The sequence below is a fragment of the Leuciscus leuciscus genome, assembly GCF_965113295.1.
Source record: "Leuciscus leuciscus genome assembly, chromosome: 1".
NCBI lineage: Eukaryota > Metazoa > Chordata > Actinopteri > Cypriniformes > Leuciscidae > Leuciscus > Leuciscus leuciscus.
In genome coordinates this window covers 23,933,195-23,960,909 of record NC_138725.1, presented here as the reverse complement: position 1 = coordinate 23,960,909, position 27,715 = coordinate 23,933,195, and the positions used below count along the sequence as shown (strand labels likewise).

Here is a 27,715-nt window from a genome sequence, read left to right as displayed (position 1 = left end):
GAGTGTCTTTGTCTTTCTCAGGTGTTAAAAGCTTACATATTCATGAGATGATCACGCCTCTTCGATTATGGCTTTCTCACACAAAACACGTCTTAGAAATTTTAAATCAATATATTGTCTTATCTGAATGAGCAGTCAGGCTACGTGATACAATTTTCAAAAGTCTTGTGAAGAAATAATCAGTATGGGTTTCATGGCCTTATTTCAGTGACAATTTTTTTTGGTATTTTCACAAACCACGCATAAATGTCATTATCTCAAAACTACAAACTTTTACATACATGCTGCTGATATATTATTGTAGCAGAGTTTGTGCTAAATACAGTGTAATAAGACTTTAGCCATGACAATGTCACAAGTAACAGAAATAAGCACAAATGTCAGAGCATGTCAGAACACCTCCAGGGCCAGAAAACAGCTCAGACCTCAGAGGGTTAATTTGCCTGACTGAACTTGGGGCATTGGCAGTGGGAGTTCCTACATTACCTATACAGCGAACATCCCGTTAAGTGAGAAGAGATTAAGAAAGGACATTTTGGTACAACCATGTTGTTTGCATTTTCTTCTTTGAAAACAAAATAGCAGTGGAATTTCCATGAACTGAAAGCGTTTTTACCTTCTACTAGCAGCAGTGATTCGATCTGCGTCTGAGGAGATTGTAGACAGCTGTTATTTGCACATGTACCAGCGGGTGGCACACGCGAGTCATTACTGGCAACAGAACCAGGAACTACTGTATAATCAAGCAGCGCTTAATATAGTGATATTATGCCAAAATACTGATTTATTTAGTTTTAAATGAAACCATTGTAATCCTGAAAGTATTCCCCCTTTTTCAAAATGTAACTATAATCTGATTACAACGTTTTTTGACGTAACTGTAACGAATTACAGGATTTTTGTATCCTGATTACATAACGCTGTTACATGTATTCCGTTACTCCCCAACCCTGCTGAACACACACATGTGGCTTTTCTCAAGTGTGGATTTTTATGTGTCTCTTAAGGGATGTTGATCGTGTAAAACTCTTCCCACATTGATCACATGTGTGTGGTTTCTCTCCAGTGTGGATCATCATGTGTTCGTTCAGATTTGTTTTTTGTGTGAAACTCTTCCCACACTGATCACATGTGAACGGCTTCTCTCCAGTGTGGATCCTCTCATGTGTTGTCAGATTTGCTGACATATTGAATCTCTTGTCACAGTGTGAACACTTGTAAGGTTTTTCTCCAGTGTGGATCCTCTCATGTCTTTTCAGATTTCCAGACAGACTGAATCTCTTGTCACAGTGTGAACACTTGTAAGGTTTTTCTCCAGTGTGAATTCTCTGGTGCAGTTTCAAACAGTTCACTGAAATAAAAGTCTTCTCACACTCAAAGCACACGTACTCTCTCACATCAGTGTGAATTTTCTGATGTCTATGTAAAGTTTGCAGCACTGAAAAACTCTTTCCACACACAGAACATGAATGTGGCTTCTCCTTCATATGAACTCTCAGGTGTGTCTTCAGGTTTGATGCAGTAAGAAATGTTTTTCCACATTGATCACATGAGAACGGCTTCTCTCCGGTGTGAATTCTCATGTGAACATCAAGATTTTGTTTTAATGTGAAACTGTTTCCACACTGAACACACTTATGTGGCTTTTCTCCAGTGTGGATTCTCATGTGTTTCTTAAGGTTTGCTGATTGTGTGAAACTCTTCCCGCACTGATCACATGTGTGTGGTTTCTCTCCAGTGTGGATCCTCATGTGACGATCAAGATCACGTGTGTTCAATAAACTCTTTCCACACTGAGTGCAGGTGAAAGATTTCTTGGCTCTTCTTTTCTTTAAAAATGTATTTTTAGTCTTTGAGCGACTCAAAGGTTTTTCTCCAGGTTTGACATGATGTTCCTCCACTTCACTCAGTTCTTCACCCTCCTCCTTCACTTCACTCAGTTCTTCACTCTCCTCCTTCACTTCACTCAGTTCTTCACTCTCCTCTTTCACTTCACTCAGTTCTTCACTCTCCTCCTTCACTTCCATCGGGTCTGACATAAAAGAAAAAGGTTGAATTTAGTAATAGTAGAAAGTACTAGTAGACGACTGCTATAAAATATGATAATTCTGGTGTTGTTTTCATAAATTAATTGCATGAATGAGGTACATTGATCTTTCAATTATTATTTTCAAGACATTTTAGGCACAAATCACATTTCTGAACTGAGAAATATTACAGTTTTTCTCAATTGCTAAAACACTAAAACCCATTGGCTGAACAAGGGGCAAGAAAGGAGGAGGGACAATATTGCTTGTGATGTCGACGAAGTGCTCTGGCCTGGCCTGACCCAGCCCAAAGACAAGAAGAAGCACACTGATCACGTTTACTCCTTTGATTTTTGTCCCTTTTAGTATTGTATGCTGTAGTACAGTGCATTGTAGGCTGTATACTGTACAATGAACAAATTGTATGGCCCTGAACATTGTTACAGTAACAGTACCATCTGTTTACAGCACTGACTGCTCAATAGATTTTGACTGGTTGCAGGTTCATATCAACAAAGAACAAGAATTACAGTATCACAGAGACAATGGACAAGTTTGTGAGATGCAGGGTACAGTACTGTAGAAATAGGGGTACAAGGAGGAGGAAGAACAAAAACAAAAATTGCAAAGAGCAAAGCAGAGTAGTTATTTCTGAACAATTTTGAGCTACTATGATAGAACATGTTTTCGTTCATCAAAAGACAATGACGGAAAACTATGACATTTGTTTTGAGATTAAAAATGTACTTCTCCCTGAGAACTATATGTTTCGAACAATGTGTTTTCTATTTTTTGGTGTATTGGTGCATAAATAAAATAAAATGCATTATTATCCTATGTAAATAAGTAAATGCTAATTAGGCTATTACTTTATCAGAGTTATGTTATCAATGCATGTGTGGATGATACCACAAAAAACACAAATAAATAAATCTCATGAGATGCGCTGGGACCCCGCTAAACGGTTCACACTTCAACCCCCCCCAATGTTCAAAACAAAACTACACCCTTGACCACCTCACTTTATTTCTCTCCACATGGGGACAGGAGAGCTGTCCGTCAAAAATTGTGAAAAAAATAACTTAGAATTGTTGTAAATTGAAAAAGTAATGTGTTACTTTACTAGTTACTTGAAAAGTAATCTGATTACGTAACTCAAGTTACTTGTAATGCGTTTCCCCCAACACTGCAAATGCCTGTGTGTGTTTGTGTTGTCCGTATCTCAGGATATCAAAGTATCTGAGGTTATTTCAGCCTTAAACTGTTACTTCTGACATGATTTAGAGGACAAGAAAATAATCTCAATCCATTGTCTCAGTTTTAACACAAACTGTAGCATTGACTGTATTCATCAACCCTGTTACCAAAGTTACTGTAAGAAGAAGAATCTATAACTATGAATAACTTCAATAACTTTTGAGAAAACAACTTTATCAGTAACTTTAAAATCTGCTTTTGTTCATTTACTTGATACAGTTGGCTGTTCACTGTTTAAAAATAATAAATATGTAAAATATATATATACTGTATGTAAAAAAAAAGAAAGAGGCGAACTAGATATAAAATAAGTGAATAGGAGCTGTAGAACCAATGAGGTTCCTCATAATAGGGTTTCTTGCATCCGGCTCAGTTGAGCAAACACTCAAAGCCATGACAGTACCTCTCTAAACACTCTTACTTGTCTCTCTTAAAAGGATAGCGCTTCCCGTAGAAACCTCCCTAGATCCCCCTTGAGGCGGGGAGTAGCATTACAGCACAAGAAATGGAACAGCCTTTCAGAACTCTTACAACTGTAAATAAGTGTATATAAGTGTAAATAAGGGAGATCATTTGACCTGATGTTGACAATCTATATGAAAGTTTCTCCAACCTCCCTCTACTGAACATTTGTTGAAAATGTGTAACCATTTAATAGTTTTACTGTTTATCTAAATGTGATGAAGTGCTTGAATGTTTCTTACATGAATGTTCTTCAGCATCATGAATGAATGAAGAATAAACACCAACCTCTTTGTTCTTCAGGATCTTCAGTGTTGTAACGACAATGACTATGACATGCGGTCACATGCTGTTCAAATTAGTAAATCCTGATCTCCAAGTCTGCTTGAACGGTCAAAATTGCATCTTTGTGGCTCCCCCGAGGGACATTTGAGTCACATAAGGAAACCCTGTTTTCTTAGAATCCCCTCTAAAACCCCCATTTCAGCTCTGGACTCCCTGTGACTTTTACAACCTCACAGACTCGTGACATTCCAGAACACACACACACGTACACGCACACACACACACACACACACACACACACACCAACATCCTTTTGTGTTTAACTTAAAATGTGTGTAACTCAGACTGGTATCTGAATTTCCCGTATATATGTGTGATTAATGTTGTTGTGATCATACAGTTATGATCTTCGAGTGTTTGGATCTGAAATGTATTTTTGAAGAATGTTCTCCCAGTAGAATCGCATCCCGTAACCCGAGCTCATTGGCAGGTCATAAAATTTGACCACAGAGCTATCCAGCCCTATGCATGAGATAACAGGGTCGCAACATTCCAACACACACACACATACAAACACACTCTGGACTGTGAAACAGAAACCCCCTTACAGAAAAGGACTTTTACCCATAAAGTCACTCCTAAAGGTACTAAATATATAAATTTGTGTGTTAAGAGGTGTGTGTAACCCATAGGAAAGCATATGTCCTATTTGTGACCTTAATAGAACTGCTATTGCCTATACAAATGCATAATAATGTATCGTTGCATGGCTACAACGCCTAGATTCTATTTTTGATATCTCTGTAATCCTCTCCAGCTAACGGAGTTGAATTCCAATAACAGAATTCAGTGATGCGCATTGTTTTATAAGTTCATATGTCTGGAGAAAATCCTCTCCAGTTAAAGTCAATCATGACTCATTCGAGTGGGCGTGTCTAACCGGACAAAGGAATCTTCTCGCTCGAAAAATCTCGACAGCTGATTCGTCCTACACGAAGGAGGGGACGGCACCTGGGACACTGATAAAAGTCCAAAATCTCTTCTCTTCGCTCTCTCTCTCTCTTCCTCTCAACTCATCCAACTTCTCTGGACCCTCCTCCCCGGCGCAGCGCTTCTCCAAGGAACATCTGAAGGAGGCCCTGGCCTTCTCCATCGAACGAACCCATGTTCGAGTCGTAACAGCCGGTCTTTGCAACTAAGATTTCCAGCCTCTCCCATCCCGGGAGACGAATCTGAACTTTCTCGGTAACGTTAAATTCAAGTGAGCCTTTACATCGTTTTGCGAAACGACCCAGAAGACAAAGCTAGACGCAAACCAGCCGGACACGCGCGTCCCCTTTTCAGCATCACACTGAAAGAGTACCACAACTCGCAAGTATATTGATTCCTATAAAAGCTGTTCCAGGTGTCTAGGTCTTAGGTCTGTGATTTAAGTTACCCTCTATCTTCCCTCTATATCTTTCTTTCTTTCATTTTATGTCTGTTTTCTCGTTTGCATTTTACGTACGTTTATATTTGTAGCTTATAATCTCTAGCGTGTGCCATTTTATTAATAAACCCATTTATACTTTTAACTGTCTCTGTGTTTGAAAACCCACTTTTTATAAAGTCAATGAAACAAAAGATCTATAAAGCTACAGGCTCTATATTATAAAACTACTTTGAGTAGTTTTAATTTATAAACCCAAAGAGGTTTTGTCTTCGTGGCCAGAAGACAAACTGTCTTGGAGTTTTGTAAACAGGAATGCTTCTTCTTAACTGTAATGATCAGACAGTACAGAACGAGGCATTTCCTATAATTGATAAAGTAAATGCATATGCGATTTATGAATTATGACCATGCGTTATAAATATTAATATTGCCAAAATTCCCTATATTCTTGAGCTAATTCGCATTAACCCAGAGGCATTTACGCTACAGTGTGTTTCATTCTGCAGGGTTCTGGATCACTCATGTTCTCACTTTCCTCTTTAATAAACTCAGTCTTTGCAGATTTCAGCTCTTCCTGATGCGCTGATGCTCGTCTTCACTTGTTTGCTGATGGGAATTTAAAGCATGTATTGGAGAATTGCAGTGGGAGGAGTTTCACTGATGATGTAATTGTTGTGGGAGGAGCTTCACTGATGATGAATTGCTGTGGGAGGAGCTTCACTGATGATGAAATTATTTTTTTTTAACTAAATTACACATCTGTAAAAAATCTGGACATCATGTCTGTCTGTCTATCATAAAGTAACTGATGCTCATTCAATTCATAACCCTAAAATTATTCTCCTTCTTCATTCAAAAATTGTTGTGGAGTCTGTCGCTTCATTAAAAATCAATCTTGAAGTCTTGGGGTTTTGATGCCAGAAAATAAGCTTTACTATCCAAGAAATTATTTTATCTAACAAAGTCGAGTGCTATTGCAAAAGCAACTCCAGAGTCCAGTATCAAACATATATACACCTCAAAGGTAATCAATACATACTATATACTTGTGTTTTAAACAGTGAAAATGAGACTAAGGGCTTCACCATATAAGAGCATTTCCATCCAGTCCAGTCGCATGCTTTGCTTCTCTAATGCTTCTGCCCTGAGCCAGATATACTAGCATAATGTCTTTGATAATATTCTCATAGATTTCACTTAATCCAGTTAATAATATTCTACAAAATGCAGAAATAAAGAAAAACATTAATATCTTAAGGTAAATTCTTCCAAATACAAATAATGATAAGAAAAACAGTTAAACTCAGAAATAAATGTACATATGTTAGCCAACAAATCCCCTCAGTCTGTTGACACCAATGAAATGAGCTTTAAGTGTCAATTTACAGGAGATCTGAAGACATCAGCATAATAAATGAGGTGAAAACAGGAACTATTGTCATGAAATAAAGAGTGTTTTCAGCAGATCTGTTAATATTGATGAGCCTCAGAATATCAACACTCATTCAACAAGCCATTCAGGATCATCAGCAGATCATCTCACTTTATTCGGAGTGTTTGCTGTTAGAAACACATTATTTGAGTCAGGATAGATGATAAAACAACTCTATTGAAAGACAATACTGTTATTGCTCACAATATGCCATGGATAAAACACCAATAATACAAAAACATGAATGACACTCAGGTAAATAACTACACCATTATATGTCCATATTAATCTAAACATTGTTTGATTTTCTCAAAGCTGCATTCATTGCTATACAATTATTAGATCATCATTAGATTCAGTTTAAATCTGATTTATAGTTACTGTTGAAATTGCATTTCTCATAAATAGTAGAAGTTATTCATAGTTCTAGAGATTATTATGACCGCCGCTAGCGTAGCTAGCCGGTCATATAGGGATTGTCAAAGTTTTTTTTTTGTTTTTTTTTTTGTCACCTTACTGAATTTTTCGTCAACGATACCAGGGACACCGAAGCACCGGGGAACATGAAATTTGGTGGGCATGTAGCCCCACTAGACCTCTAAGGAGGGCCCCGGGGGCCACTCCCCCCCCGCGCTGGGCCCCCCCAAACCCCCAAAAATGCAGTTTTTCCTAAATAACTACCTGAACCGTGGCACCGAGGATGAAGAAATTTTTATGGTATGTTGGTCTACTAGACTTTTACGGAAAAATTTCGTTTGGTCCCTGGGGGCCACTTCCCCCCCCGCGCTGGGGCCCCCTTAAATTTTTCGTCAACGATACCAGGGACACCGAAACACGGGGGAACATGAAATTTGGTGGGCATGTAGCCCCACTAGACTTCTAAGGAAAAATTTCGTTTGGTCCCCGGGGGCCACTCCCCCCCCGCGCTGGGCCCCCCCAAACCCAAAAAAATTCAGTTTTTCCTAAATAACTACCTGAACCGTGGCACCGAGGATGAAGAAATTTTTATGGTATGTTGGTCTACTAGACTTTTACGGAAAAATTTCGTTTGGTCCCCGGGGGCCACTTCCCCCCCCGCGCTGGGGCCCCCTTAAATTTTTCGTCAACGATACCAGGGACACCGAAACACCGGGGAACATGAAATTTGGTGGGCATGTAGCCCCACTAGACTTCTAAGGAAAAATTTCGTTTGGTCCCCGGGGGCCACTCCCCCCCCCCCGCGCTGGGCCCCCCCAAACCCAAAAAAATGCAGTTTTTCCTAAATAACTACCTGAACCGTGGCACCGAGGATGAAGAAATTTTTATGGTATGTTGGTCTACTAGACTTTTACGGAAAAATTTCGTTTGGTCCGCGGGGGCCACTTCCCCCCCCGCGCTGGGGCCCCCGTAAATTTTTCGTCAACGATACCAGGGACACCGAAACACCGGGGAACATGAAATTTGGTGGGCATGTAGCCCCACTAGACTTCTACGGAAAAATTTCGTTTGGTCCCCGGGGCGAGCGAAGGGTTGCTGGTTTAGGATGATACTGTCACACACACACATGCAGGAATACAAACAAACGCAAGCATGCACACACACTGACATCCACACGCACAGACACACACCCATACACACACATACAAATCCACATGCACAGACACACACACACACAAACACACACGCGCACACATGTACGCACACATACATACACGCACAGACACACACACACACACACACACACAGACACACACATACACAAATACACACACATACACACACACACACACACACACACACACACACACACAGACAGACATGCACATACTATTACTTTTTTTAGGTATATACATAAACACGCAATACAGCCAAATTACTCCACGTCATTTATTTTTGTGGAAAGCCAGTGCAGGCCTGAGCGGCGGTCATATTTTGTACCGCGATGCGGTACATCTAGTTCTTCTTACAGTAACTTTGGTAACAGGGTTGATGAATACAGTCAATGCTACAGTTTGTGTCAAAACTGAGACAATGGACTGATATTATTCTCTTGTCCTCCCATCATGCAGTAGAAAGAGCCCAGATGATGTCACTTCCTGAGTGTTTCACAATTTTAGAAATGCTCTGTTTTTAATAGAGGAAAATCATGTCAGAAGTAACAGTTTAAGGCTGAAATACCCTAAGATACTTTGATCTTCTGAGATACGGACAACACAAACACACACAGGCTTCTGTTTCACAGCCCACAGAGTGAAGATGCAGGAAAGCTTTTTCCCTCCGGTCCTTCCTTCTCATTAGTTCCTTCTCCCACTTCAGTACCTTTATCCATTCTCTCCTTCACTCAGTGATCATAGCAGAATATAATATTCTTTACATGTCTGGTATCATTTGAAATGTCTCAGTGCGACTGGTACAATGCTCTCGTATCCAGAGAAACAGAATAAAATGTAAAAGAAGTGAGAGAGTTTAGAGATGTTGTTTCTAATGTGTGTGTGTGTGTGTGTGTGTGTCATCCAGGTGTGAACTCCCCCAGTGTGTGATCCCAGTCAATGCAAACTCCAGCTGTTGTTCCATGCCTCCATTTGGAGAATAATTATCCTGATCTGAGTACTTAAAGGGATACTCCACTTTAGGCTCATTTATAGGAAATAGGCTAATTTTACAACTCCCCCAGAGTAAAACAGTTGAGTTTTACAGTTTTCGAATCCATTCAGCCGAACTCCGGGTCTGGCGGTACCACTTTTTGCATAGCTTAGCATAGATCATTGAATCGGACAGGACCATTAGCATCTCTCACAATAAAATGACCAAAGAGTTTCGATATTTTTCCTATTTAATGTAATGTAACTACAGAAGAGTCAAGTTCTAAATAGGAAAAATACAGAAACTCTTTGGTAATTTTTTTGAGAGAGATGCTAATGGTCCTGTCCGACCGGAGCAGGAGCTTGGTTCGCATTGCTGGCAGTAAGTCAGACTTCTTCCCGGTGCATGTTGGACTCCGGCAGGGCTGCCCTTTGTCGCCGGTTCTGTTCATAATTTTTATGGACAGAATTTCTAGGCGCAGCCAGGGGGCGGAGGGTGTCGGGTTTGGGGACAACACGATTTCGTCTTTGCTCTTTGCGGATGCATGATGTTGTCGTGTTGGCCCTTTCAGACCAGGAACTTCAGCATGTACTGGGACGGTTTGCAGCCGAGTGTGAAGCGGCTGGGATGAGAATCAGCACCTCCAAATCCGAGGCCATGGTCCTCAGTCGGAAAAAGGTGGCTTGCCTACTTCATGTTGGTGGAGAGTTCCTGCCTCAAGTGGAGGAGTTTAAGTATCTTGGGGTTTTGTTCACGAGTGAGGGAAGGATGGAACGGGAGATTGACAGACGGATCGGTGCAGCTTCTGCAGTAATGCGGTCGATGTACCGGTCTGTCGTGGTGAAGAAAGAGCTGAGCCGCAAGGCGAAGCTCTCGATTTACCGGTCAATCTACGTTCCTACTCTCACCTATGGTCATGAGCTGTGGGTCATGACCGAAAGGACAAGATCCCGGATACAGGCGGCCGAAATGAGCTTTCTCCGCAGGGTGGCTGGGCGATCCCTTAGAGATAGGGTGAGAAGCTCGGTCACTCGGGAGGAGCTCAGAGTAGAGCCACTGCTCCTCCACATCGAGAGGGGTCAGCTGAGGTGGCTCGGGCATCTGTTCCGGATGCCTCCTGGACGCTTTCCCGGGAAGGTGTTCCGGGCGCGTCCCACTGGGAGGAGACCCCGGGGAAGACCTAGGACACGCTGGAGAGACTATGTCTCCCGGCTGGCCTGGGAACGCCTCGGTGTCCCCCCGGAAGAGCTAGAGGAAGTGGCTAGGGAGAGGGAAGTCTGGGCATCTCTGCTTAGACTGCTGCCCCCGCGACCCGGCCCCGGATAAGTGGAAGAAGATGGTATGGTATGGTATTCATTCCATTATATCTTTCATAACATAGTTGAGAGTCATCCTTATACAAATTTTGGTTCAAATAAATCCTGAAACCCCAAAATTGAGTGGTGATTGAAAAAAAAAATATCCCATTGTTTTTGCCTATACATATCATTTCATGTCATTTTATTTTTTAAACAACTGAGTCCTGGTGTCCACTACCGAGGACATAGCATGACATATGAATAAAATATAATAAAACATTTTTAAAAAGTATATTATAGTATACTCCCAAACCAAAATAATCTAAGGTCTCCAACATAAAGTTATGATCGATAGTATCAAACGCTTTAAAATCAACAAATAAAACAAAACTATTATCTGTAATAAATTTGTTGTAGTCAATTACAGTAAATCCAAAATGAGCCTAATATTATTGCAAATGTGTCGACCTTTCATAAATCCTGATGGACATTCATCAATTATGGGATCAAGACAGTTCTTCAATCTTTCTGCAAATATTAGTGCAAATTTTTTGCATCATTATTGATTAGCGTAATCAGACGCCAATTTTCTAAAAATAATATCCTTATTGGGCTTTGGTAATAAAGTTATCAAACCTTGTCTCAGTGAATTGGGTAATTGTATAGCTTCTCTAAATCCAGCTAACAAAAAGGGGATAATTCTTTTTGAAAATATTTATAAAATTCACTAATTAAACCATCATTCCCATTTACATTTACATTTATTCATTTAGCTGACGCTTTTATACAAAGCGACTTACAATTGCTATATATGTCAGAGGTCGCACGCCTCTGGAGCAACTAGGGGTTAAGTGTCTTGCTCAGGGACACATTGGTGTCTCACAGTGGATTCGAACCCGGGTCTCTCACACCAAAGGCATGTGTCTTATCCACTGCGCCACTACCACCCCACCATTCCCAGGTGACTTATTGTCTTTGAGTTTGTTAATACAGTGAGATACTTCATTTAAAGAAATCTCTTGGTCGCACATTTCAATTGAAGACTCACTTATCTTTTTGAATGTCATCTCTAATAGAATCTAAGAATGACTGTGCATTACTCAATTTGTTTTCATAAGAATACAATTTCTCATAAAATTCAGCCACATATCTTGATATTTCTTTAGAATTTTCTGTTAACTGTCCATTAATATTCAGTTGGACCATAGATGTAAGTTCTACATTCCTAATTATCATATGAATTATCACATGAAGTTCAATTTCACACCAGAGCTTGAAACGATAACCTCTTTACTCTCTTGTCAGTCACACTCACAACTCATGCGCACACAGAACCCCATAACCTTGGTTACCCTGGAAACCTTGAATACAAAAACACACTCTTCCTCTTCTACCCTTTGTATTGTTTCCATCCATTGTTGGTATCAACATTCAGTGCAATATTTTGAGTCTATTTTGGCACTCTGAACTGACTTGTATTATTTTCAGTTGGTTTAGTCACATCATTAGAAATAAGTGTGAACAATTTTGAGTTGTTGTGTGTAAACGTACAATGACAACTATGTTTTATTTTACTTTTGCCTGCCTGTGTTTAGCGCTTTGAAACATAAGTGCGTCACAGTGTGAAATGTGTTTTAGTGAGTGAGAATGTGTTTAGAGTTTTGAAAAAAAGAGTGCATGAGATTTGCAAACAGTGTTTTAACTACCTGAACTTGTTTAATGTTTTACAGAAAGAGTGATTTATTCGAAAAATTGGTTTAGGCTATTGAGAATTTGGTTCACAGAAGTGGGTTTAGTGTTTTAGCAATTCAGAAAAACTGTAATATAGGATTAACGTCTCTCTTAAAGGAACACTCCACCGTTTTTTTAAATAGGGCTTATTCACCGTCTTTCCTACATTTAGATAGGTGGGCAAACGCATTTTTGTCTCAGTGCATGCATTGTTTTAGTTTGGCAGCACCACCGCTAGCTTAGCTTAGCATAATGAATGGAATCCTTTGTTGCCAGCTAGCATGTCGTGAGTAAAAGCGATCCAAAAAACAAACAAAAAAAAACAATTACTTCTTGTGGCCTGCGTATTCACAACGAGTACAAATGGCAATGCAGATTAAGACTAGGCGATTTCCTAGGCAGATATTGACTTGGGACTATATTAGGGTGAAGCACAGGCGAAGCACTGCTACTTGGGCGCAGAGATATCACGCAACACCTGAAATCCTGGCGTGACCTGCACAGAGTATTTTTGATTTTTGGATTGTGTTGAGTTTGAGAAGTTACAGCTACAGTTACAGCAAACATGGTAATTGCCTGTATAGCAAAAGGTTGTGAGAAAACAAGCAAAGGACATACACTCACACCACCAGTTCGTGTTGGCTCTCATCCTCACGTCCTCAGTCTGTTGAGCGATCGCAACCTCCTCCTCCTGTCGTTCTCGAAATCGCCTAGTCTTAATCTGCATTGCTATTTGTACTCGCTGTGAATACGCAGATTTTTTTTTTTTTTTTTTTACATTTACTCACAACATGCTAGCTGGCAACAAAGGATTTCATTCATTATGCTAGGCTAGCGGTGGTGCTGTCAAACTAAAACAATGCATGCACTGAGACAAAAATGCGTTTGCCCACCGATCTAAATGTAGGAAAGACGGTGAATAATCCCTATTTCAAAAAACGGTGGAGTGTTCCTTTAAAAGTGTTATGGCCTTCTTCTCCAGTGTGAAGTTTCTGGTGATCTTTCAGTTCATCTTCTGTAGTAAAGGATTTCTGCACTGAAACACACACTGCCGTGTCTTTTCTGCTGTAATATTACTAATGAATCTTCTCCTTTGTGTGAATCTTCAAGTGTTTCTTCAGGACTGAAGCTCAATGAAACTGTTTACCGCACTGATCACAGTTAAATGGTCTTTCTTCAGAATGAGAAGCTGATGTGATTTCAGAGCGAAAGCCTGAGCCGCTTCTTCCCAGTGTGAACTCTCATGTGACGCTTAAGAGTTGTTTTGTGTCTGAAACTAGTTCCACACTGAACACACATGTGGCTTTTCTCAAGTGTGGATTTTCATGTGATTCTTAAGGGATGTTGATCGTGTAAAACTCTTCCCACATTGATCACATGTGAGTGGTTTCTCTCCAGTGTGGATCCTCATGTGTTCGTTCAGATTATTTTTTTGTGTGAATCTCTTCCCACACTGATCACATGTGAACGGCTTCTCTCCAGTGTGGATCCTCTCATGTGTTGTCAGATTTCCAGACAGACTGAATCTCTTGTCACAGTGTGAACACTTGTAAGGTTTTTCTCCAGTGTGAATTCTCTGGTGCCGTTTTAATTGTTCAGCTGTAATGAAATCTTCTCACACTCAAAGCACATGTACTCTCTTACATCCGTGTGAATTTTCTCATGTCTATGTAAATATGTCAGCACTGAAAAACTCTTTCCACATACAGAACATGAATGCGGCTTCTCCTTCATATGAACTCTCAGGTGTGTCTTCAGGTTTGATGCAGTAAAAAATGTTTTTCCACACTGATCACATGAGAACGGCTTCTCTCTGGTGTGAACTCTCATGTGAACATCAAGATTTTGTTTTAATGTGAAACTGTTTCCACACTGAACACACTTATGTGGCTTTTCTCCAGTGTGGATTCTCATGTGTTTCTTAAGGTTTGCTGATTGTGTGAAACTCTTCCCGCACTGATCACATGTGTGTGGTTTCTCTCCAGTGTGGATCCTCATGTGACGATCAAGATCTTGTGTGTTTAAGAAACTCTTTCCACACTGAGTGCAGGTGAAAGATTTCTTGGCTCTTCTTTTCTTTAAAAATGTATTTTTAGTCTTTGAGCGACTCAAAGGTTTTTCTCCAGGTTTGACATGATGTTCCTCCACTTCACTCAGTTCTTCACTCTCCTCGCTCTCTTCCATCGGGTCTGACATAAAAGAAAAAGGTTTAATTTAGTAATAGTAGAAAGTACTAGTAGACGACTGCTATAAAGTATGATAAATCTGGTGTTGTTTTCATAAATGAATTGCATGAATGAGATACATTGATATTTCAATTATTATTATCAAGACATTTTAGGCACAAATCACATTTCTGAACTGAGAAATATTAAATATATTTTGATTAATGACACAATTATTTAATGTGATATTAGCATTTCTACAATAGTGCCAAGAGGTGTGCAATATTGAAATACAATTATCTCTCGATATTTGTTAGGAATTTTGCGATAACAATAATTAAAAACTATTTTGCTGAGTCTGTTTTGTTCGGTACAGGCCTGTCATGGATAAATAAATAGGACAATTAAACCACCACTAGGTGACGGCAAGTCCATGTCCTATAAGATAGAAATATGACGATAAAGGACGTATAAATGAGCCCGATGTAATAGCAGAAAGGAGACACATTTTTTAAATGCAAGGTCAAACCAATTGTCCCAACGTCTAAATCCAATGGTGTGGTAGAAGGTTTTCTGCATGCGGTCTTTTCGGAGCACAAAGTAATTTAATTAGGTATTTATCGGACAATTTTTTTTCACATCCTCGAATTTAGGTTGAAACGCCAATAATTTAGGTAAACATTTGATTATTCTGTTTAAATGTTTTTATTTCACTTATTCAAGCGGATGTCATTGTCACTTACAGTTTCCCACCAGCCACTAACGATGATCTCCCGGTAACAAATGCCCAGTGTTGGGGAAAGTTACTCTTAAATGTAATGCATTACAATATTAAAAATGTTTTATGAAAAGTAATGTTACATTACGTTTGCGTTACTTTTTCTAAACTGGACTGGGCTTGCTTGTTTTTATTTTTTTTTATAACAACAAAAAAAGTTATAATTTTAGGCAAATGTTAAAGTTGCAGTCTGTAAGAATGACAATAAGAAAATCAGTTGTTTCCCCGCCCCTTCCTCCTCAGACTCGACGCTCACACGGGTTGCCAGTTTGAGGACAACAGGAACGAGCGCATTTGACAATGAAAATTGGCAAATTGAAATGTTCAGTCTCACACAAACCAAAACAAAAACAGACAATCCAACATGGAAACTCACATTTCAAAGTAAAATAACTGGCTGTAGAAGTGTTTTTCAGAAAAACAAGTATGTGAACTCAGCATGTTTCATCAATATCTTACCATAACATATAATGGTATGTTTATGCTTTAGTAGAGTGAAAAAGTTACATACAGAACATTTAAGGTCCTTTCACACCAAAAGTGGAATGAATAATTCTCAGGCTAAAGGAAATGCATATTTACTCCAGTACAGTAGAGGGCGCCGCTCAAACAAACCTTTCAGCTGCTGCCGTTCTGGATTAAAGAACAATAGGAGACAGAAGAAGGAGGTTCAACACTCTTATTTCTAAATCTAATCTAAAGTAAGTTTGCTTATTAGTATGGTTGAATTAGATCATTGAAAGTCAGCAGCAAAGATATTGTTTAATAAAGTGAGATTAAGTACATCAAGTATATTTGTGTAATTTAATATAGTGAATTATAAAAATCTCAATCTCAAAATATAAAAATCTGAGATTGCATTTTACTGATTTTATTCATTTTGAGGAATATTGAATGTTATCGTGCAAGTGAGATGAGTAAATACAGGAACTATATGGTTATCCGGACCACACGTGTGTCTTTTAGTCCCGTATAGTCCGTATAGTTATCCCTGATTGGTCTTAACCCCAGTGACGGGTAGGTTTAGGGGCGGGGTTAGGGGTAGGCCATCGTGTGGTCCGGATAACCGTATAGTACCTAAATACATGTTCACATTTAGTCTAGGACTAAAATAAGCATCATGTTTGTTTACACAGCACACACAACACCTCCTCTAGGGGCGTAGTTTGTGGGGGGGGGTGGGGGAGGTAACCCCCCCAATAACAAAACAAGCAATGAGAATGAGTGACGCGTGTGAATCACCGCTACTCAGCGCACGTTCACTAGTGCACTACAAAAGTGTGATAAGGTTTGCGTGAGTCGTTCCTATCGCGACACAGATGATAAAATGTGCTATTTGAATTCTATTGAGAATTTACCGCTTTAAAGCGACACTAACTTTCAACCTTCATAATATATTTCCAAGATCCTTGTGATGGTACATCGACTTACAATAGGTTGAATGACACGTCTGCCATAGCCTGACAGGGTCTGTATCGCTTTTACTGGCACTATGTAACTTCGGTGTTCGGGTAGTAACAAGAGCACAAAAAGAACTACAAAATTCGACTGCTTTACGGCATACGTCACTTCCCCCACCACTTCGTCAAATTTGGACGTGAGAGGCCAACCAGTGTTTGTTTTCGGCTTTCGTGCGTATGTTTTTGTCATGGGGGTTGTTTACACCTGGCCACTTCATGCATTTTCTCAGATCGGATAGCTATCTGATCGTGAAACGTCCAGGTTTAAATGCCCTCCGAAACGCATTTGAGACGGATTTGAATCTGATCCCTCAAACCACTTCAGGAGGAGATCTGAGACGCATTCCAGACGAAACTGGACAAGTGTAAATGCATATGGTTGTTGAAACCACATATGTAAATTGTACTCCTCCCAAAAATGCTAAAAAAAAATAAAAAAAACGTGTGAGAGCGTTGTATAGGCTATTATGTTATATCCAGATATGACGACGCGCTGGAACACGCATCACCGCAGATGAGCAACTGCATCAAGCCAACGTGCAAACTATCGCAAATCAAAGTGAAAGTAAGTCGCAGACGCTTAACACACAATATTTATCATTAAAAGTAAATAAACGAAATGATCTTACCAGGGCTGTTACTGCTCTCTCTTATTGCGGTCTTTGATTTTGAAATTTTAGCTGATGATCTATAAAATGCAGCTCATATCTCGGTGACGTGCACTCCATTAAATCTGCATATAGCGCGAGAATTGAAGATCGAATTTAAATCCGTTTCACAAAAATACATTTATGTGACCAGGTGTAAATGGAATCGTTTTGATAAATCAGATAGCTATGCCTCACGAATTAGTTTGCCAGCGATTATCATGAGAACAGCTTTCAATATCTCACATAATTATCATAAATAAGCCTAACGTAGAGGTTGTAAATAGTGTAAACGAGCACAATTTGGAAACTATTATGATAAATTGCAATAATCATGTCTAATGACATCATAACGGCCAATGTTATGAAATAATGCGACGTACATTTAACTTAATTTATGTTATCTGGCATTTTGTAATGTTTACATTCCAATAAAAACAACACAAATTAAATTATACAGTAGGCCTAGACTATAGACTATTTACTTGTGATTTAGCTGCAATCATGTAAAAATGCTATAATATAATTTACGACAGTGCAAGTATTCCACAGCGACTCTAGGGGTCGCTGTTTGACAAAAACACAATTTCTACTTAGTGTGGCTTTAAATCACAATGGAGAATGTCAAGCATGATGTGAAACAGCCACATAAACTAAAAAGACTCATAAAAAGAGGGGAAAACATCATCCTGCACCAACATAAATTTCCACAAAAATGTGTTCTGCTAATAATCATCTCTTGGAATATCTGAAAGCCATGATAACTGGCTTATGATTTGTATTGTCCGTATCTCAGGAGATCAAAGTATAGTCACAGAGCATAGTATAGTATAGAGCGCAACATAGTCCAGATGAAGTGTCCATATTGAATGAAGCCAAAAGAGAACCCTCTGAACAAATAGGCAAACACAAATCAAAATATGCAACTGACACATAATAAACATAGAATTACAAACTATACACAACTTACATTGAGCTGTAGCCTGGGAAAACCCAGACAACTTCCGGCAAATTTAGATTTGCTCTGCAAGTAGTCTGGAAAAGAGCTCATTCAAGCCCATTTCTAATCCGTCGAAATCGCGGCACCAATCAGAAACGTTGGGGCGGGCTTTACACGATGACGATCGCTCTGATTGGTTTTAGGTCTATCCAATTGCGCCCAGAGGCATTTGAGCGACGTCCGTTGGTGAAGCGCAGCAACTTTTAAATGCATTATTATATTCAAATTGCAAACACATGAGGACAGTCTCCATGAAAGACCCACTGGCAGATGAACGTGCTGCTACATTTCTCTCCGAAACGGTAGGAAATTAAATTAGATTTAATAGAGGATTTTATCTTTGACAAGATGATTGACAGGGCAGTTTACGTGACAGGATGCACGCGACAGATCCGTCCGATAAAGATGACGAAGTAGTATGTCCCAAAGCTTGCCTACTTGTTTGCTACACATTCAAAAGTAAATACATTTTCTTCACAAAAAGAGTACATACTTTTATGGCGTAGTGTAACTTAGGCGAATTGGGACGCAGCTTTACACGATGACGATCGCTCTGATTGGTTTTAGGTCTATCCAATTGTGCCCAGAGGCATTTGAGCGACATCCGTTGGTGACGCCCCTTTGGAAATGAGTTATTAATGAAGCTTTGCCAGACCATAACTCAGTTACTTCTGAGAAAGGTCTGGTTTTATCCAGGGCTAATTGAGCTGTAGAACCAATAAGGTTCCTCAAAATAGGGTTTCTTGCATCTGGCTCAGTTGAGCAAACACTCAAAGCCATGACAGTACCTCTCTAAACACTCTTACTTGTCTCTCTTAAAATGATAGCCCTTCCCGTACAAACCTCCCTAGATCCCCCTTGAGGCGGGGAGTAGCATTACAGCACAAGAAATGGAACAGCCTTTCAAATCTGTACCATTTCAAAGTTGAACTGTTTATCTAAAAGTGATGAAGTGCTTGAATGTTTCTAACATGAATGTTCTTCAGCATCATGAATGAATGAAGAATAAACACCAACCTCTTTGTTCTTCAGGATCTTCAGTGTGTTTCATTTTGCAGGGTTCTGGATCACTCATGTTCTCACTGTCCTCTTTAATAAACTCAGTCTTTGCAGATTTCAGCTCTTCCTGATGCTCTGATGCTCGTCTTCACTTGTAGCCGATGGGAATATTCCAGCCTTTATTGGAGAATTGCAGTGGGAGGAGCTTCACTGATGATGTAATTGCTGTGGGAGGAGCTTAACTGAAGATGAATTGCTGTGGGTGGAGCTTCACTGATGATGTAATTGCTGAGGTTTTTTAACTAAATGACTCATCTGTAAAAAATCTGGACATCATGTCTGTCTGTCTATCATAAAGTAACTGATGCTCATTCAATTCATAACCCTAATTATTCTCATAATTATTCTCCTTCTTCATTCAAAAATTGTTGTGGAGTCTGTCACTTCATTAAAAATCAATCTTGAAGTCTTGGGGTTTTGATGCCAGAAAATAAGCTTTACTATCCAAGAAATTATTTTATCTCACAAAGTCGAGTGCTTTTGCAAAAGCAACTCCAGAGTCCAGTATCAAACATATATACACCTCAAAGGTAATCAATACATACTATATACTTGTGTTTTAAACAGAAAATGAGACTAAGGGCTTCACCATATAAGAGCATTTCCATCCAGTCCAGTCGCATGCTTTGCTTCTCTAATGCTTCTGCCCTGAGCCAGATATACTAGCATCATTTCTTTGGTAATATTCTCATAGATTTCACTTAATCCAGTTAATAATATTCTACAAAATATTATTAAATATTTTAATAATATTTAAAGTTTGTGTAGAGAGAATGATGTCGTCTTAGCGGCCCCTAATTTAATAACAAATGATTGTTGCGACGGAAGTGAATCAATCAAAACTAACTTTAGCTGGAAAATAACTTTATTACCGCTATAAAGCCAAAACAATCTCTGTTACCTTAAATTATACGTTTATCTCTGTAAAGCTGCTTTGAAACAATCTACATTGTTAAAAGCGCTATATAAATGAAGATGACTTGACTTGACTTGACAAAATGCAGAAATAAAGAAAAACATTAATAGGTAAATTCTTCCAAATACAAATAATAATAAGAACAACAGTTAAACTCAGAAATAAATGTACATATAGTAATCACAAATACCCTCAGTCTGCTGACACCAATGAAATGAGCTTTAAGTGTCAATTTACAGGAGATCTGAAGACATCAGCATAATAAATGAGGTGAAAACAGGAACTATTGTCATGAAATAAAGAGTGTTTTCAGCAGATCTGTTAATATTGATGAGCCTCAGACTATCAACACTCATTCAACAAGCCATTCAGGATCATCAGCAGATCATCTCACTTTATTCTGAGTGTTTGCTGTTAGAAACACATTATTTGAGTCAGGATAGATGATAAAAGCCTGTAAAACTGCTCTATTGAAAGACAATACTGTTATTGTTCACAATATGACATGGATAAAACATCAATAATACAAAAACATGAATGACACTCAGGTAAATAACTACACCATTATATGTCTATATGAATCTAAACATTGTTTGATTTTCTCAAAGCTGCATTAATTGCAATACAAATATTAGATCATCATTAGATTCAGTTTAAGTCTGATTTATAGTTACTGTTGAAGTTGCATTTCTCATAAATAGTAGAAGTTATTCATAGATCTAGAGATTCTTCTTCGTACAGTGACTTTGGTAACAGGGTTGATGAATACAGTCAATGCTACAGTTTGTGTAAAAACTGAGACAATGGATTGAGATTATTTTCTTGTCCTCTCATCATACAGTAGAAAGAGTTAGAATAGTTATATATAACCTTTATTTAAACAGGAAGAGTCCCATTGAGACACAGTCTCTTTTACAAGGGAGTCCTTATAGCACAATTTTCAGCCATGAGCTGAAAAACAATACATTGCATAAATGAAATACAATACAATACAGATTTACACAAAGTACACAAAAAAAAAGAGAAAAAAAAAGAAAAATTCAATAAGTTTAAAATATATAAACAAACGAAATAAAGACTAAAAGTCGAGATCTACCTACCATTAATTAAAACAAGTGCACATGTCCGTCACCATGTCAGATAATCTTTTTTTTTAAAGCAGCTAAGGAAATTAGCGCACCAATCTTAAGCCTAGACTGGAGTTCGTTCCAGGACGAAGGGCCATAGTAAGACAAACTCCTCTTTCCTACTTCTGTCCTCATTCTTGGTACCTTACAAAGTAGTCTGTCACTAGATCTTAAATTATATGTACTTTGCATATGAACAAATTTTAAACAAATATAAGAAGGCAAAAGACCTAAAATAGCTTTATAAATAAAAATGTGCCAATGTAGCATCCTACGCACTTTGAGTGACGGCCAGTTTACCCTACTATATAAGATGCAGTGATGTGTCTGATAGCCAGCATTTGTGATGAACCTGAGAGCCGCATGATAAAGAGGGTCAAGCATTGACAAAGTAGAAGGACAAGCAAATTGATAAATGATATCACCATAATCTAACTGAGACAGGAATAATTCTGCGACCAGTTTTTTCTGTGTAGTCCTAAAAAAACAAGATTTCAATCTATATAAAAATGCCAGTGTATTTAAGTTTTTTAGCAAGAGCTTCAATATGTTTTTTAAAGGTAAAACCTTTGTCCAGCCAGATACCCAAGTTTTTATAAGTATCAACAAATTCAATGGCTTCATCTTGCAATGTATTAATAGCAAGAACTGGGACTTTAGAATTTATAGGTGCAAATATCATCGCCTTTGTCTTTTTTGCATTTAAAAGTAGCTTCAAATCAAACAGGGCAGATTGCAATGAGGCAAAATCGAACTGCAAATTTGCACAGGCAATCTCAGGTGTTGGAGCATAAGAATACATAATTGTATCATCGGCATACAAATGATATTGTGAGTATTTAAACTCACTGCAGACATTATTTATGTAGATGATTTAAAAAGCAAAGGACCTAAAACTGATCCTTGTGGGACACCCTTTTTTAGGACAACAGTTTCAGATGTTACATTTCCATGCCTTACAATTTGCATCCGTTCAGAGAGATAGCTGTGAAACCAATTTACAGCTCTATGCCCAACACCAATATTCAACAGGGTTTTGATTAACATGAAGTGATCCATTGTGTCAAATGCCTTTGTAAGGTCAACGAACACAGCCACACAGAATAACTTTTTATCAATCGCCGCTTTTATATCATCAATAACTTTTAAAGAGGCAGAAACTGTACTGTGGCCAGATCTAAAACCAGATTGCATGTCGTTAAGGATATTTTGTGAAACCAGAAAAGTTTTTAATTGATCAGACACTAAAGTCTCCAAAACCTTTGCCAAAGCCGAAAGATTTGAGATAGGTCTATAATTATTTGTGTCAAAATAGTATATTTTTATAGTATATTGTTATTATTAATTATAGTAGCTATAATATAGTCTTGTTATATTAATTAGATACGGTTATTTGGATTGCTTTGGATGTTTGGATCTGGACTGGACTGCTTTTTGTTTTGGACTGCCCTTTTGGATTTGTTTGCTTTTTGTGACCTCTTCCTTTTTCCTGGTAATGGAGCCAGCAAGAAAGAGGAAATCCTCCCCTGTCTGGGACCAACAGGAGCATCAGTGTCCTCATTTATACCAGCTGGCTCTGCCATTTTTATGTTCCCCTGCATCCTCTGTTCCATGTGAAAGGATCTTTTCCAAGGCTGGAGAGGTTTTGTCCAAGAAGAGGAATCATCTAAACCCCAACCCCAAAATTCTGTTTCTCAGTAAAAATCTATTGTAATTCTTCCTTCACCCACCCCAAAATGCAGTGTTGCAGTTTGCTCCTCTATATCATTCTTACTCATTCTTAGTTTCCGTTTCCGGTATGAGTGCGCTGTGCGCGCCTGGCTGCCGTTTCACGCTGGAACTTTTGTTTTGTTTGTTTGTTTCACGTCTACCGTGCCATCTCCTCTCTTGCTGAACTGGACATTTGCTTGGACTTTATTACTGTCATTTCCCTGTGGATATTACTGTGGATATAACACGGACACTGACAACTTCCCAACTCATCACTGGTACTCATCCAACTCGCACAACTCACACTACTCTGCTGCTATCTGCCGATCTTCGCGCTACTCCACCGTACCTTCTACGCAGGTGGACGGTGAGTCTCCACTCCCTTGCTTATCTATCGTGGACAGTTTGTTGAATGGTCGGTTACCCCCGATCATTTAATTATTCTGATAAGGTCTTCATGCTGCATTGATCGTGCAAAATTAGCGCTGATGGTGTTGCTGCTTTCTTGCACGAGAAGTGCATTCTTCAATTGCCGGTGATGTTGTGTTGTTTCTACGTGTCCGCGGTCTAATTATCTAATTATGGTCAATGTCCCAGTCCCTGCACTGCTTAGAGTTTTAACTCTGGGCTCATTACTCTGCTGTGTCATACCCATGGCGCTTAACTACTCGCTACTCCAACTGCGCTCCATGAAAACTCATCCTCGTCTCGATGCGACTACATACAGGCTCTGCACGGAGCTCGGGATTGCTAGGCGACCGCACTATGTCCATCGTTCCTGTCGCCTCCATTTCTCATTGCGCTGCCCGTCGTCTTCAGCCATTCCTTCCATCTGGTCAAACCGCTCGGATACCCGCTATTCTATGCTGCCGTCTACTCACAGTGGAATAAATCTTACCTCATTAAAAACCTGTGATTCCTGTGATCTGTCTCTGACTAATCTACATACACGCTAAATCTTTCTCAAATTTCTTCAGTGAACTGCATGAACTGTTAACCCTTTCCTCTGCCTTAGCCCCTTGTGTTATTACTTGGTGATTTCAACATACATGTTGATACTGTTTGTGCAGAATCGCGTGAACTCTTGTCAGTGTTTGAATGTTTCAATCTTGTACAACATGTCGATTTTGCTACACACTCAAAAGGTCACACACTGGATCTTGTCTGCACTGCTGGTCTACACAATGTTTCCGTGCTTGGTTCTCAGATTGGACTGTCTGATCACATCCTCATTGAACTAAACTGTGAAATGCCTCTTCCCCGCCTCAGGGTGAAATCCACTATAACCTACCATAACGTTAGTTCTGTTAATCCTCTACTGTTTTCTGAATCTGTACAAACTCATCTCTCTGATATTACTGAACACACTAGCTCTCTCGATATCCTTACCAAATATAATACCTGTATTTCCACTGCCCTTGATTTACATGCACCTCTTAAAAGTAGAGTTGTACCTTCTACTCACACGTCTCCCTGGTTTACCCCTGCACTTCGCAATCTAAAAACAGCTGGTCGTCATCTGGAACACCTTTACAAGAAAACTGTTTTGACTGTTCAGCTTACTGCTTACACTGACCATTTCCAGTTGTACAAATCTGCTATAAACACTGCACGCTCTAGTTACTACTCTACTATTATTAATAATTCATCGACCCAAAGCACTTTTTTCTGTAGTCAATAAACTCACCAACTCTCCAGCTCCTGTCATAAGTAACTCAGCAGACCTCTGTGAGTCATTCCTGCATTTCTTTCAAAATAAAATGTATAGCTTTCATAATTATTTCCCATCCATGATCTCCCGTCTCCACACACGACTTCCCCTTTTACACCTGGTACTCTCACTGATTTTGCCACCCCAACCCCTGCTTATATCTCTGAGCTAATCAACAAAGAAAACACATCTTCCTGTCATCTTGATCCTGCTCCTACTACTTTACTTTAAAAATGTGCACCTGTTATTTCACTGCCGATTCCACTTCTCATCTCATCTTCAATAATGTGAATAGTATTTTGTCACATTTTTGATAGTCTACCATTGACTGCCAATGACATTACCCCTCGTGCCTTCCCTTCCCTCATTCAGTTAGCATTGTGTCAGGTGACGACTCTGACCCAAAGACAAGATTTCTCTATCCAGAACTGATTGTAAAGCTTCAACCTATGGGAATGTGACATGATGAATGAACGACTCAGACCCAAAGACTTGAGAGTTGAACTAATTTCTGTATCCTGTACATAACCCACAGGATTTTGTGCATACGCGGTCAGCACAAAATGAATGAATATGAGACAACTCATTGTTAGAAACATAAACATTTATGTTGAATAATAAGTGAGTTAACATTAGCAACAACAACATTTAAATGTAGTATTGAGCTCATAAATTCTTATTTGGAAGTTACAGGGAAAGATGAGCACATGTGCGTTTATCCGGTGGAGAGAGGCTCATGAAGGCTTTGAGTGAGTATACTACAGAAATTAATTAAAGAATCTATTTAAATCTTAAACTGTAGTTTATTTTAATAATTGTAATTTCAAACAGAGTTATTACAGAACTTTTTTGATTCTTGATTTCTGTGCATTTGCTGCAGAGCTTTTGTGGTGGAGCAAAGGATGCAAGGCAGGGTGACGGTGGCATTTGTGAAAAAAAAAGGGAAAACCTGAAACAAAAATATAAAGATCTTTTTTTTTTTTTTTTTTTTTTTTTTTTTAGATCTGAAATTTCTTTAGACTGGTGTAAGCACTGAGGAAATGTCACAAAAGGGGAAAAGCACATCCTGGAAATGGTGCCATGGATGAGACCCTCCATCACTCCACCTGCCCTTACGAGACCCTCCATCCCTCCACCTGCCCTTACGAGACCCTCCATCACTCTACCTGCCCTTTACGAGACCCTCCATCACTCCATCTGCCCTTACGAGACCCTCCATCCCTCTACCTGCCCTTACGAGACCCTCCATCACTCCACCTGCTCTTACGAGACCCTCCATCCCTCTACCTGCCCTTATCAGACCCTCCATCACTCCACCTGCCCTTACCAGACCCTCCATCACTCCACCTGCCCTTTCGAGACCCTCCATCCCTCTACCTGCCCTTACCAGACCCTCCATCACTCCACCTGCCCTTACCAGACCCTCCATCACTCCACCTGCCCTTTCGAGACCCTCCATCCCTCCACCTGCCCTTACGAGACCCTCCATCACTCTACCTGCCCTTTATGAGACCCTCCATCACTCCACCTGCCCTTACGAGACCCTCCATCACTCCACCTGCTCTTACGAGACCCTCCATCACTCCACCTGCCCTTACGAGACCCTCCATCCCTCCACCTGCCCTTACGAGACCCTCCATCACTCTACCTGCCCTTTACGAGACCCTCCATCACTCCACCTGTCCTTACGAGACCCTCCATCCCTCTACCTGCCCTTACGAGACCCTCCATCACTCCACCTGCCCTTACGAGACCCTCCATCACTCCACCTGCTCTTACGAGACCCTCCATCCCTCTACCTGCCCTTACGAGACCCTCCATCACTCCACCTGCTCTTACGAGACCATCCATCCCTCCACCTGCCCTTATCAGACCCTCCATCACTCCACCTGTCCTTATGAGACCCTCCATCACTCCACCTGCCCTTACCAGACCCTCCATCACTCCACCTGCCCTTTCGAGAACCTCCATCCCTCTACCTGCCCTTACCAGACCCTTCATCACTCCACCTGCCCTTACCAGACCCTCCATCACTCCACCTGCCCTTTCGAGACCCTCCATCCCTCTACCTGCCCTTACCAGACCCTCCATCACTCCACCAGCTCTTACGAGACCCTCCATCCCTCTACCTGCCCTTACGAGACCCTCCATCACTCCACCTCTTACGAGACCCCCCATCCCTCTACCTGCCCTTACCAGACCCTCCATCCCTCCACCTGCCCTTACGAGACCCTCCATCACTCCACCTGCTCTTACGAGACCCTCCATCACTCCACCTGCCCTTACGAGACCCTCCATCACTCCACCTGACCTTACGAGACCCTCCATTACTCTACCTGCCCTTATGAGACCCTCCATCACTCCACCTGCTCGTACGAGACCCTCCATCACTCCACCTGCCCTTGCGAGTCCCTCCATCACTCCACCTGCCCTTATTGCCTTAGATTGTGAAGCACAGCACAGGATGCAACATCCTCAGGAACAAAGGTATGGCTCACCTCTGGCTGCGAAGATAATAGAGCACCAGTGTGTTTTCAGCATGTTAAAGGCTCACTCTACTATGCTTTGCTCATGGGAGTATTTGCTGTTTATGAAAAGAAGAAAGCTTTATCGGAACCTTATTTACAGAGTTCAAGTAGTTCTTTATCCACTTGTT

At 40.0% G+C, this 27,715-nt stretch overlaps 1 protein-coding gene across 3 annotated transcripts in view; it reads right to left on the bottom strand.

Moving 5' to 3' along the window:
• Window positions 1-576: 576 nt before the first annotated feature.
• The window catches only part of LOC309501625 (uncharacterized protein), a 78,918-nt gene continuing 51,779 nt past the window's right edge, over window positions 577-27,715 (bottom strand). For 2 of the 3 annotated variants that reach the window (XM_082173766.1, XM_082173765.1), the window contains exon 2: window positions 577-2,032. In XM_082173766.1, coding sequence (XP_082029892.1) covers window positions 978-2,032 — 1,055 coding nt within the window. In that variant the 3' untranslated portion in view covers window positions 577-977. Of the gene's footprint in view, window positions 2,033-19,553; window positions 19,659-27,715 lie in introns of those variants that run through there. The other variant, XM_082173767.1, reaches the window with a different exon arrangement.